This window comes from Perognathus longimembris, chromosome 17 (assembly GCF_023159225.1).
Source record: "Perognathus longimembris pacificus isolate PPM17 chromosome 17, ASM2315922v1, whole genome shotgun sequence".
Classification (NCBI taxonomy): Eukaryota; Metazoa; Chordata; class Mammalia; order Rodentia; family Heteromyidae; genus Perognathus; species Perognathus longimembris.
The window spans coordinates 9,465,817-9,478,275 of NC_063177.1; the positions used below are offsets into that span (position 1 = coordinate 9,465,817).

At 55.1% G+C, this 12,459-nt stretch overlaps 1 protein-coding gene across 1 annotated transcript in view; it reads right to left on the reverse strand.

Moving 5' to 3' along the window:
• Positions 1-1,823: 1,823 nt before the first annotated feature.
• Pitpnm3 (PITPNM family member 3) overlaps positions 1,824-12,459 on the reverse strand; it is a 106,200-nt gene continuing 95,564 nt past the window's right edge. Inside the window, 7 exon segments of the mRNA XM_048366039.1 lie at positions 1,824-2,237; positions 3,688-3,816; positions 7,469-7,753; positions 9,904-10,054; positions 10,253-10,400; positions 10,754-10,805; positions 10,807-10,872. Coding sequence (XP_048221996.1) covers positions 1,935-2,237; positions 3,688-3,816; positions 7,469-7,753; positions 9,904-10,054; positions 10,253-10,400; positions 10,754-10,805; positions 10,807-10,872 — 1,134 coding nt within the window. The 3' untranslated portion in view covers positions 1,824-1,934.

Below are 12,459 nucleotides of genomic sequence, written 5' to 3' on the forward strand. Positions count from 1 at the left end.
TGATCCCGGGGCCATGGAAACCTGGCTGTGGTCTCTGAACTCTCTGGGGATCCCGACTTACGAGAAAATGTGCACTCTCACTTCCTCCAAGTTCCCCAGCTTGGGGTTCTCAGAAAGGGAAGCGGGAATATAATGGGGGGGGGCAAGCAGGGAGGATGTCTTATATGATCATTTTGTTATTTGAAAGTAATTCTTCAGAGGCCTCTGCTGAGAAATGAAGGGCTGTCAAAATCAGACCAAGTCTGAACTCCAAGCTCAAATCATCACCATTTGGGGAAACGGTACAGGATTCGGGTAGAGGTGGCTATACTAATAGAGCCAATAACAGCGACATGTCAGAAGGGCTTGGACAGGTGTGCGCCCACTGTCCACCAGCACTTCAGACAGGTAGGTACAGGAGAGGTGTTGAAGTGGAGCAGAAGAATGGGCAGCCAGGCTGGGCAAAGGTGGCAGGAGCTAGCTGGCTACAGAAGACATTTCTAGTGAAAAAGCAGGGTGGGAGCTGGGAGCCCAGACCCCTCTGGCCCAGCAGGGCACCCTGTTTGCCAGGAGATTCACAACACAGTGCCAGCAGCTCCCACCAGCAGCTTGTGGGCTGCACGGGAGCTGCACGAGGTAGACATTGAGCAGAAGCGACACTGCGCTGACATGGGTGCCTGCCATAAATACAGATGTCTGAGCCCTGGGCAGCCCCAGGAGGGGAGGAGGGGGCTGGACCTGACCTCAGTGGCAGCTCATAGAGGCTCAGAGGCAACCTGGGCCGCTCCACAACAGGTGTGAGCCTGGGCCTGGGAGCAGGAAAATGTGCTCAGGCCAGGAGCTCAGCAGAAAGAAGACAGAGGCTATGGGAGACCCAAGCCCTGCCACCCTCAATGGGCCACCTAGCAGGGAGGGGGTTACAGACGCAAACCCAGCTCCACTTGAGCAGAGGGAAAGAACAAGCATGACAGGACTCCACAAGCCCCCAGGTCCCTGGAATCTCAGCCCAAGTCAGAAGGTGGAGATCAGCCTGCACAGAGTTGTGGCAGGGGTAGCTGGACCAATACTCTTGGCAGGGGCAGAGGGGGCACTTTCTGCCCCTGCTCTGGCATCTGTGCCAGGCCAACCTGTGGTGGCTGTCCACAGAGCGGGGGCTTTGAGGGGCTGGGTCAAGCACTCCGACCTCCCAACCCACCCAGAAATCTTCTCCCAGGCTGGTAGAAGGTGGGGCTCAGCTGTCACTCTGAAGAGTTTCAGGGAGCAGAAATGCAGGAACACTGGAATCAAGAACTCCCCATCTCAGCCAAGGGAAACCCTCCAATTACAGAAGGAAGGCAGGACCCAGAGAAGGTAAGCAACAGGCTCAAGGGCACACAGCCTGCCCGACTGGGCCAGAACCCAAGACTGCAGCTGACAGGGAAGGGCACAAGGCCAGGCTCTGGGAGAAGGAACACCTATCCTCAAGGGCCCTGGAGAACGCTAAGGAAACTGAGGAAGGCGAGGACAAGGACCACCTGCTAGGAGGACTGACGGTCAGCACCACACCCTGTCCCCAGGGCTGGGGCCCACACCACAGACACCAGGAAGAGTCCGGGGACTTCCTCTCACTTTCAGGAACCGCCCACTTGCCCGTAACAGCGAGGAGCTCACCCCCAAAACGGTGACCCAGGACGTCACCCCAGGGAGGGCCGGTCACCCACGCCGCTCCCCTCCACACAGGGCCAGTGCTGAGGGCCGGGCCGGCCTGCCCGCAGGGCCCACCCCGCTCCCTGAATCAGGCGCTCTCAGCCCTGCCTCGGGCTGGCGGGGAGGCAGCGCGGCCGCACGGAGACCGCCCCCCCAGGTGTCACCCCCATCGCGGACAGTGCTGGACAGACACGGGAGGAGAAAAGCAGCACACGCCTGCCTCTGGTGTCCCCGCAGGCAGCCTGGCTCCGAGCACCACCGCTGGCCACTCAGGGCACGGACTCGAACCTGGGGGGCCCGCGCGCCCAGCTGAGCGCGGGTAGCGGGCGCTCGTGGTCCTTGTCGGACTCGGGCTGGCTCTGGGCGCGCTCCGGCTTGGGGTTGGCGGGCGGGTCCGGCTGCTGCACTGACAGCGTGCGGCGCAGGTGGCTGCGCTTGCGCAGGAACTCTGGCTGCGCGTGGAGCCCGAAGCTGCCCGTGCGCAGCACCATGCGCGCCTGGTTCTTCTTGGGGCGCGAGCGGTGGCCGGCCTCCAGCGCCGCCAGGTGCGCGGCGTAGCCTTCGCTCAGGAACTGCGGAGGGAGCAGACAGGTGTGGGTCAGCACACGGCCCCCTGACCTGACGGCACCATCCACTGCCCTGGGGTTTCCCAGGGGCACTCTGGACAGCGGAGCACCTCCCTCTGCGTGAACGCGAACCCAGGGCCTCAGGCACGGGAGGCCAGCGCTGCACCACTGAGCAGAAGCCCCGGCTTGGCTCTGGATTCGCGGCTACCGTGAACCACCCAAGTTGGTCACCCTCACTGAAATCCCAAGTCCGCCTTCCCTCAGGCGCAGCGTGTGACCACCGCGCAATGGCTCTCAAATCCGCTCTTCCCACTCACATCACCTCTTCTCTTTGTAACTCAGGGCTTCCCTCTGGCTAGGCTGGTGCTCTGTCGCTTGGGCCGCACTGCCACCTCTGCTTTTTACTGGTTACTTTGGAGGTAAACTCTAGTGGACTTTTCCACCTAGGATGGCCTCCTCAGCCCATCGAGTAGCTAGGATTATAGATGTGAGCTACTGGAGCCTGGCTACCAGTGTCCTCAGCACCTTGCTGCTTAAACTGTGGCCATTGGACCAGGAGTAGCAATGTCACCAAGACCCTCCTGGGGCAGGAACTCAGCCCTGCCACGCCTACTGAGTGTGCAAAGGAGATTCCCAGGTGCTACCTAGGAAACAAGTGAGGAGTTTGAGAAGCCAGGCTCTCCAGTACCCAGGATGAAGTCTGGCCATATTCTGAGCCTCCTTGCACTGGGGTCTCTCAGGCCTCTCCCACCTGCTTCTCATGCTTGCCCAGGGCAGACCACTGGCCAGCACCATCCTTGACTTTCCCTACCTTCCATGACACTATCCAATGTAATCCAACCCCTAGCTGAGAAACACCTCTCCGGCCCTCCACTGTCTCTCCAACTCCCTGCCTGCTCCCTTGAGGAAGGGATGATTCAGGTCACAAATGCAGCCCTGCCACTCTCCAACCCTCGCTCCACTAGCTTTGAGGACTGGCTCCAAAATGAGTATGGCCACAGACAGCTCAGATTCCTGGGCTACTCCACTTGCTCTGTCCTCCCAAGCCCAGCCACTCGGTCACCCATGGCATGTTCTATGTCACCTCTGCCACCAATAAAAGCTACTGCCCACCTTTGGTGAGTTCCTTTGGATTCCAGGATCTCATTGTGTGTGTGTGTGCGTGTGTGTGTCCCAGTCATATATCACAGGACTTCACAGAACCGGCCACACTGCACCATCATCATGTGCAAGTTTTCCTATCTCTCCCACTAGATTGGATGATGTCAGATCTGCCTCCTCCCCTGGACCTAACACAGGGCCCACCCAGCCCAAGGCAACTGCTCGATAGTGTTTGTTGAATGAAGGAATGAACAAATGAAGGAATGAGGTTGGGTGAGTAAATGAATTGCCCACTCCTCCATCCCACTTCCTTCCCTGCCCCCACCCCATCCACCCCAGCCTGGCTTCCACCCACCTGGCACTGGGTTTGGTACTTCTTGGTGGGCCGGCCCACAATGAAGATCTGGGAAGCTGGCAGGCCCAGCACGCTGTAGACGGAGATGTCCTTCGTAGAACCATAGGCAGCGCTGATTTTGATGTAGCACTGAAATACAGAGCCACTCATGGAGGGAGAGGGAGGCTCAGCCCACCTCCCTCGGTGGGAGCCAGAGAGCCCTGTTCTGGGACATTTGTATCTGCAATCAGACTACAGGCCAAAGGTCTACTTTGGGTGGGGAACCAAGCTCCAGAAAAGCCACCCCTACCTCACCCATTCCTACCTCACCCACTCCTACCTCATACCCTAGGCCTGCCACAGTGCTCTAAGGCTCTAGAAGACAATGCCCATGCTGTTTGCTGACCAAACCTGCCTGGCCCCCTGCTTCACCCTGCCCCCTCCCACCACAGCCCCCTGGCATTGCTATGATCTCTGGCCCCCACCTTGGATTCTCTTGCTCCTTTATCTTCTTCATCATCACTGTCACCCTTCGTCATCTCACTCACCTGGCCAAATATCAGCCTTGACACTATTCTACTATAGATTTTCTTCATGTATCTATTTGCTGAGCACTAAGTAAGGGCTGCTTAAGAAACTCACAGGATGCGCTGATCCTCAGGTAGATAACTTTGAATGCCACCCCAGTCCTGCAGGAGACTTTGCCTTTGATGTTGAAGGACAGGACAGGCTTCCTCATCTACAGCTCCTTGCCTTGTAGGCTGATTTATTCCCAACTAACCTTGAGCTCAGAGGAAAGGGCAGCCCCATGTGGGCTTCTCCCTCACTCTCCTCACTCCTATGAGTTCAGTTCTGCAACTTCAACTCACCTGTGGAGATGACTCTGCCACTCACCATCTCAACCCTCCAGGCTGAGACGACCCCCACTACTACTCACCCTACTGATTGTGCCACCTTGGCCCTCAGAGGTGTCCTCTTCCTCAGCAAGGTCTTCTAGTGTCCAGTCTTAACCTTGTGGACATTGCTCTCTGGCATACAGCTCTTCCCCAGAAGAGGACACCTGAAGGCTCTCTCTCCCCCTGGCCCCCCTCCCGGTGACTCTCCTTCTGGTTGCTCAGCACCACTCTTCCCCTGTTGCTAGAGGCCTAGTGTGGTCTCTAATGGCTCCTGCCTACCCCTGCAAATGCTTTCTTAACCCTGTGTCATCTCTGACTCACCTCACATTCAGACTCCAGACTCTACCTGCAGCCCCGGTCACTGTCCTGAGCCACGAGTGGGGACTGATTGGGGCTCCCATCCACAGGGAGTCCTCTGGCCCTCCTCCTATGTCCTCTCTAATTTTATTCACTCACTTATCTGCTTATTCACTCTACTAGCCTACTGTGTGCCATGGCCACCCCAATCCTGGAGATACATAGGTAAGTAGCATAGACACGGACTCTGGCCCCATGAAGGCCATGGTCAGCAGGGTACCACCCGGATCTCCCGTGGTCGCCTGACAGGACATTTGCTCCTCGCTCCCTCTTGTCCAACCACCACCAATTCTGGATAACTCCACTTCCGATTGTCATACCTGCTCAGGCCTTTCTCTCCATCCTGTGGACCCAACTAGATTCGGGTCTTTGCATCTCTTTCTAGGGTAATAGTTTCCTAATTGGTTTCCTTGCCTGTCCTCTGGCCAGTCTGTTCTCCATAAAACCACCGAGGGGGCTTTCTCCAGCTCAAATGACCTACTGCAAACTCCTTGGCTTTAAACTCATCCATAGCTCTTCATAGCACTCAGCAGAGAGCCTTGGCCTGGCACCATGCATTTTCAAGGCCTGTCGGGCTTCAGCTCCCATTTGTTAGGTCTGACTCAGCCAGAACATATCCCATCCTGGATGATGGGATGTCCCAGGCTCTTTCCTGTCTCTGTGCTTTGCATATCATAAAAATAGGCAAAAATAAACAAACAAATAAATACATAAAGCAACAGAGACTGTGAAGGACAGGCTCACTCAGGCTTGCCTGATAGAAACTATACCACACATGACTTCCAGAACCACAACTTTGCACAAAAGGCCACCACAATCTTCCATTAAAAAGTAATTCACCCAGAGCATCTGTCAGTAGCTACCCATTCAACCTCAGATTGAAGTGATCATTATTAATTCATAATTCATAATAAGATTTGTGCTGATACTAGAGCTTGAACTCAGGGTCTCTGCACTTGTTTGGCTTCTGGCTCACAGCCAACATTCTACCACTTGAGCCATTTTTCTGGTTAATTGGAGGTGGAATCTCAGATTTTTCTGCTATGGCTGCCTTTGAGCCACAATCCTTCGATCTCAGTTTCCTGAGTAGCTAGGATTGCAGGTGTGAGCTATGAGCACCCAGTGGAATCCTTATTATTAAATCACTGTGGTCACCATATCTGTGCAGCCCTCCTGACCTCTGCCTCCTTGAACTCACCCCATACTGTCCTACAAGTGAGCACATTCCTACCGCAGCACCATTCCCAAGTAAGACAGAATTTGACTTAGATTTTAATCTCTCTGTTTCTCTAAGTCTGCCACATGCTGTTTCATTGTCTACCTTACAACCCGTGTATTCATGCTTCAAGACTAAGCTCAAAAGTTCCCACCTCCTAGAAGCCTTGTCTGGCCTCCCAGGGTGAACAGAAATCCTTTTTCCTCTGTTTTGCCAATAGCGCCTTTTCCAACCACACACCAGTAATTGTCAATTTACATGTTTCTTTCTCTAGACCAGGGATTGGCAGGCTTTTTTTTTTTTTCTGTGAAAAGGCAGATAGTAAAATTTGCAGGCTTTGCACTCTGTCACAGCTACTCAACTCTTCTGCTGCAGCAAAAGAGCAACCACAGACAATACATAAACAAATGAGCTTGGCTATGTTCCAATTAAACTTTTATTTTGAATGCTGGAATTGGAATTTATGTAATTTTCATTAGTTAATTCCTGCCCTAGATCTTTGATCCTCAATCTTTTCACCTGTGTATCAGAAGACCCTGAAGCTCTTGTAAAGAGAGCAGAGCCTCCTCCCTAGCATTTCTGATTTAGTAGATCTGGGCCAGGGATTCTGCATTTCTAACAAGTTCCCAGATGCTGAGGAAGGTGCAGGTACTCCACTCTGGGAGAACCACAACTCTAGTGCATAAACTCAGGAGAGCAGGACTCAGTGCAGCCCCAATACCAGGCAGACCAAGAATACAATAACATTTAAATGCCTCTTGAATGAATAACCAAACGTAGACACACAAGTTTAGACTTTTAGACTCCTGAGACAATAAAAGGTGAAGATCTAGCCTGGCACCCATGGCTCCTGCCTGTAATCCTAGCTACTTAGAAGGCTGAGATTGGAGGATGATGGCTCAAAGTCAGCCCAAGAAGTCAAGTCCGTGAGACTCTTATCTACAATTAACCATTAAAAACCCGGAAGTGGTGCTTTGGCTCAAGTGATAGAGTGCCAGCTGTGAGCGAAAAAGCCCACCTAGATCTAATGCGAGGCCCTGCGTTCAAGCTCCAGTACTGGCACACACACACAAAAGAAAGAAAGAAAGAAAGAAAAGAAAGGAAATGTACGGCACGAACAGCTACATCCAGGGGCTGTTAAAATGACCAACGGGGTCGGTGGAGTGTGCTTGCAAACCGCCAACCCCTGCAGAACCCCACCTGGTGGAGGGTGGACCGGGGGCGGGCCTAATGCCTCCCTTTATCCAATGAGGGGCGGGCCCAAATCCCTCCCGTTATCCAATGAGGCCCTGCCGCCGAGGCCCCGCCCCGCGGGGGCTGTGGCCTCACTCACCTCCTGCACGAGGTTGCGGAGGAAAATGGCCTTCTGCCTCAGAGGGTCATGCACCAGCCCGTCGGAGAAGAAGATCATGCCCTGGGGGAAGTTGTGCTGGGACAGCCACGACACCACCCGTTGCTTCTGCATGTCCGGCCGCCCCGTGATGTAAAGGATCATGTAGCCTAGGTCCTGCCAGTGCCTGCAGAGACAGCATGGCAGCGTCCAGCGGGTCGTGCGGACCTCTTGGGGCCCAGCGGTCTGCTCCTTCCACTGCCACCACCGCGTGTGCTCAGAGGAGCCCTGGGGAGAGCAGGAGTGCACCCCATCTCGGGGTGGCCTGCAGATGCTGCACACCCACTGCTAAACAACCTCTAGACCGGCCCCTTCCTCCTACCTAACTTCTCTCCTCCAGCCAGCAAGGCTTCCAATTCCGTCAGATCAGGCCAGGCCCGGATCTTTGTTCCAGCTTCAGCTCCAAACTGACCCTCAGCTCCCACTCTCCCTCCCCCACTACTACCAAAGCCCCTAGGTGGCCTCTTTTGTGGTCACTGCTCCCACTCCAGGCTGTCCCAGGCTAAGGCCAGCTGGGGCAGGTCACTTGGAGGATTTCAGTTTCCTCATTTGTAGAGTGTGCATAATAATAGTAACCACCCCATGGGATTATCCCTGGGATGAAAGGAATCAATCTCCAGTGTGCCAGGCATGGGCGCATCAATACAACTGAACTTACTTATAATTATCTTTAGTTCTGTTTCAATGCAGTTTCTATAAATCACAAACCCAACCCCATTGCCTCTTTGCCTAAAAGCATACCTGGCTCTCACAGCCCCAAGGTAGCTTTTACCACCTGACTACACACTTGTAACCTGCTGCCTGCCCTGCCTTGCTAGGTGAGTCGATCTCTCAAGCTCCCGTGGGGCTGCTTTGCTGCCTCCAGACAAGCCCTGTGCCCTGGGCTGCAGATCGATCCCCTAGGCTGCCTCCACAGCTCCTTCTCCCATCTTTCAAGGCCCCTCCTCCAGGAGGCCCTCCTGCTTCCCAGTGAAAGCAGGCTCTGCTCCCTGATCCTTTCAGACTACAAGAAGTAGCCAGCTGAGCTCAGGCCTGTTTGACTGCCATTGTGGCACCAGCCACATTACAGAATGAGATCCAGGAGGGTGCTATAAAGATCCACTGTGGGCTGGGATCCTGGCTACTCACACGGCTTTCATCAAAGGTAGAGTCCAGGAGACTCTCCTCTCCAATTGACCACCAAAAAGCCAGAACTGGAACTGTGGCTGAAGTGGCAGAACAGCACCCAGACCCTCCTGAGTTCAAGTTCCAGTACTAGCACCATGTGTAAGCACACACACGCGTATGCATGCACACACACAGACACACACACACTCCAGAACTGTTGTGGCTGTCATGCCCAGGATGTACCACAGGGTCAGCTCCTGATGTGGAGTTTCTGGAAGAGCAGGAAGCTGCAGAAGCCAAGGGAAACGGTCCCCGCCTCCCTGCTATGGGCTATCCAGGACTGGGTCTCATGGAGTCAGCAAGTAGCTGGAGGTCAGCAGTCCCTGAGCCAAGTTGGTCTTTTTTTCCCTAAAGCCATTGCTCTTACTTGGGTGAGACAGGGCTTTGGCCCATGACTCCCAGTATCCCATTTCTGTCCACTCTTGGATTCTGCAATTCCAGATTATAGTTTCTCAAACTCAGGATTTCTTTTCCCCACTAGACTCCATTCTTCCTTAGTAGCAGGTCTCCTTATATCAGGGCCCAGCCCAGAGCCCGGCTGGGAGTTGCCTTGGATAAGTGTGGGAGCATGTATGGTAGAAAGAGAAAAGGAGGAAAAATGAATGAGATAAGGTCTAGCAAAGGGGAAGGGTTACTCTAAGAACCCTCAGTAAATATGCTTCTTTCTCTTTCCTTCCTCCTTTCTTCTCTTTCCTTCCTCCTTTCTTCTCTTCCCTCCTTCCCTTTTATTCCCCTTCTTTTTTCATTTTTTGCCAGTAATAGGATTTAAATTCAAGGCCTTGCATGCTTGCTTGGCTCTTTCCACTGAAAGCTGCCTCTCTACCACTTAAGCCACCCCACCACCACTTCTGGCTTTTTGCTTAACTAGAGTTAATTAACCTGATCCCACAGGTTAATTAGAGAATAGAGTCTCACAGACTTTCCTGCCCAGACCAGCTTTGAACTGGGATCCTCAAATCTCAGCCTCTTGAGTAGCTAGGATTACAGGCTTGAACTGCCCCTGCCCCTGGTCCACCTCAGTCAATTTCCACTAGAGATGATGACAGCACTTTGCAGCTCCCATCCTGAGACCCCCAGAACTCCTAAGACAATCAGGGAAATAGTCCAGGTCTGTACACACACACACACACACACACACACACACACACACACCCCTGCTGCCAGCCCCACTACAGAGGAGACATGGTCCCCTCAGGACAGATGGCACTCACCTGACAAACATCCACTGCGCCTGGCCGGACCTTGGGGTCACTTCCCATGATGGACACGCTGGCTGCAAAGGACCCGTCAATGCTGAACACGACACACTCCATGCCCCGGGGTAGCACGGTGAGGTAGCTCATCGCACAGGTCTGGTCGCCCCTGGAAGGTAAGGGCCACTGGTCAGCCTGCGATTGGAACAGGTCTGTCAAGGCCCATCTGGGTGGCACTTCCTGATAACACAGTCTTCCCTTCTTCTGAGGACCATAGTGAGACTGGGCCCTGTCTCCTGGCCAGGCCTGACTGGAAGGGCCACAGAAATGGGAAGTGCTGCCATAAGAATGTTCCCTGGCGTCCTACCTGACCACCATCTTCACTGGATAGACGCCAACCCCCAGGCGCCGGGGTCCGCGGCACGTTGTACGTGATGCGGGCCGCTTGTTGTTGGTGAGCTCTGTGTCCAGGTGAACCCAGCGGCCCGAGGATGGCTCTGCCATCACCAGGATGTCTACCTACAGATAGCAAAGTGAGGGAGACAAGGCTGAGAGACTGCAGGCCTAGCAGAGGGGCTGGATTGGCGAGCTGGGATACAGGCTCCTGCCTACATCCTGGCTTCCCTCCCTCCCTTCCTCTCTCCCTCCCTCCCTCTGCAGGCAGCCACACTGGCATCTCTTTCCTCCTCAGATGCATACAGCGCCACCCTTCTCCTTTACTTACCCGCCACCATCTGCCCAGGGAAGGCAAGACTTCACCCTCACCCCTTGCCCCTCATCCTGGCCCCTTACCCCTCACACCCTGCAGTAACCACAAGGCATGAGGTCCAGGTGGGCTGACTGAAAGGAGAAGCACAGCCCTTGGTACCCTTTTCTCCAGTCAGAGCTACCATGTCGAGAGGCCCATACATGAACCGGCCCCACCAGAACTTGCGGCCCATCCTCAGCGGCAATCACATCATTGGCCCGGTGATTAGCAGTGACATTCTAGAAGGATGGAAAAGAAATGTGCACAGCCTTTGTGAGCAAAATCTAACCTATCTTTATCATCCATTTGTTTCTTAGAATGGCTGGGGCTGTGGGCCCATTGAGTGGTGCCTGGCTACTGGGCTTTCAGAGGAACAGACTGGGGGCCACCATGTTGTCTGTCGGGCTGCCCTGGGCTGCCTCAGGGGTGCTTATGTCCCCAGAGTGGAGAGAGCCCCCATGACCTGTCCTCCCCTTCCAGACTCCTAGACCGAAAACTGCTCCGGTCACCCTCTACTTCTTCCCTAGGCTCGCACACAACAGCCATTTTCCAATGTTTTTAGGGGAAATTTTCAAATGCATCGTAATAAAATAATACAGCAAAGCTCAGGAGCTTAGCAACAATTAACTAACTTCCATTCTGTTTCCCATCTCCCAAGCCCAGACCAGCCCCAGCCCAGCTCAGGCCCTAGCTCCAGCCCAACCCCAGCCCAGCCCAGCCCCAGCCCAGCCGCAGGCGCCAGCCTAGCCCCAGCCCCAGCCTCAGTCCCAGCCCCAGCCTCAGTCTCAACCCCAGCTCCAGCCCCAGCCCCCAGCCCAGCTCAGCCTAGCATAGACCCAGCCCCAGCCCAACCCCAGGCCCAGCCTCAGCCCAACCCCAGCCCAGCCCAACCCTAGGCCCAGCCTCAGCCCAACCCCCAACTCCCGAACCCCAGCCCTAGCCCAGCCCAGCTCCAGCCCCAGCCCAACCCCAGCCCAGCCCAGCCCCAGCCCCAGCCCAAACCCAGGCCCAGCCCCAGCCCAACCCCAGCCCAGCCCCAGCCTAGCTCAGCCCAGCGCAGCTCCAGTCCAATCTTAGCCCAGTTCCAACCCAGACTGAGCCTAGCATGCACAGCACAGCCCCTGCCCCTGCCTCTTGTGGCCTCCCAACATAGCCTAGCACAGCCCTGTCCAGCCCAGGGTTCTCTGGAGCAAATCTGGAACAGCACGTCCTTGTACCTGAGGGGACATGAGCATCCCATCCTCCTCCCCTTCTGCCTCAGATGATTTTGCAGCGCCAGTCCTGGGTTGGGCCCTACAGACCCCCCACTCCCAGGCTGGCCATGGAGACCCACATACTCTGGATCTGGTGCCCCTCCCTTTATAGTGCTGGCCACACCCACATTAACTCTGGACTCTTCTAGGAGCTCCCTAATAGAGCTTCTTATTCAGACACTGACCCCTGACAAATAGACTCAGGTACCAGACAATCTTTCTTTCTATCTCATTGGCACTTCCTCTGGCGAGAGCAAAAACTTCCCCAGGCCACATTCACTGATAAGTTGGAGAGTGGCCATGGCAGGATGCTGGCTCAAGTCCACATCTTCAAAAGCCTGCTGTGTAGCAACTGCTCCCCTAGCAGCTTTTCCCCACTATCCTCAGAGGCCCCAGGCCAGGGCTCCTGTGGGGCTGGACCACAGGGAACCAACATGTGCACTGCTCTGCGCACTGTGGCCGCAGGGCCCCAAGTCCCCACAACCCAGCCCTGTGGGCCCTCAGCCCTGCAGGCCTCCCTCCTGCTCTCCCCAGCCCTGGGGCAGCTGCCCTCCCCAAAGTCACACCAGCAGG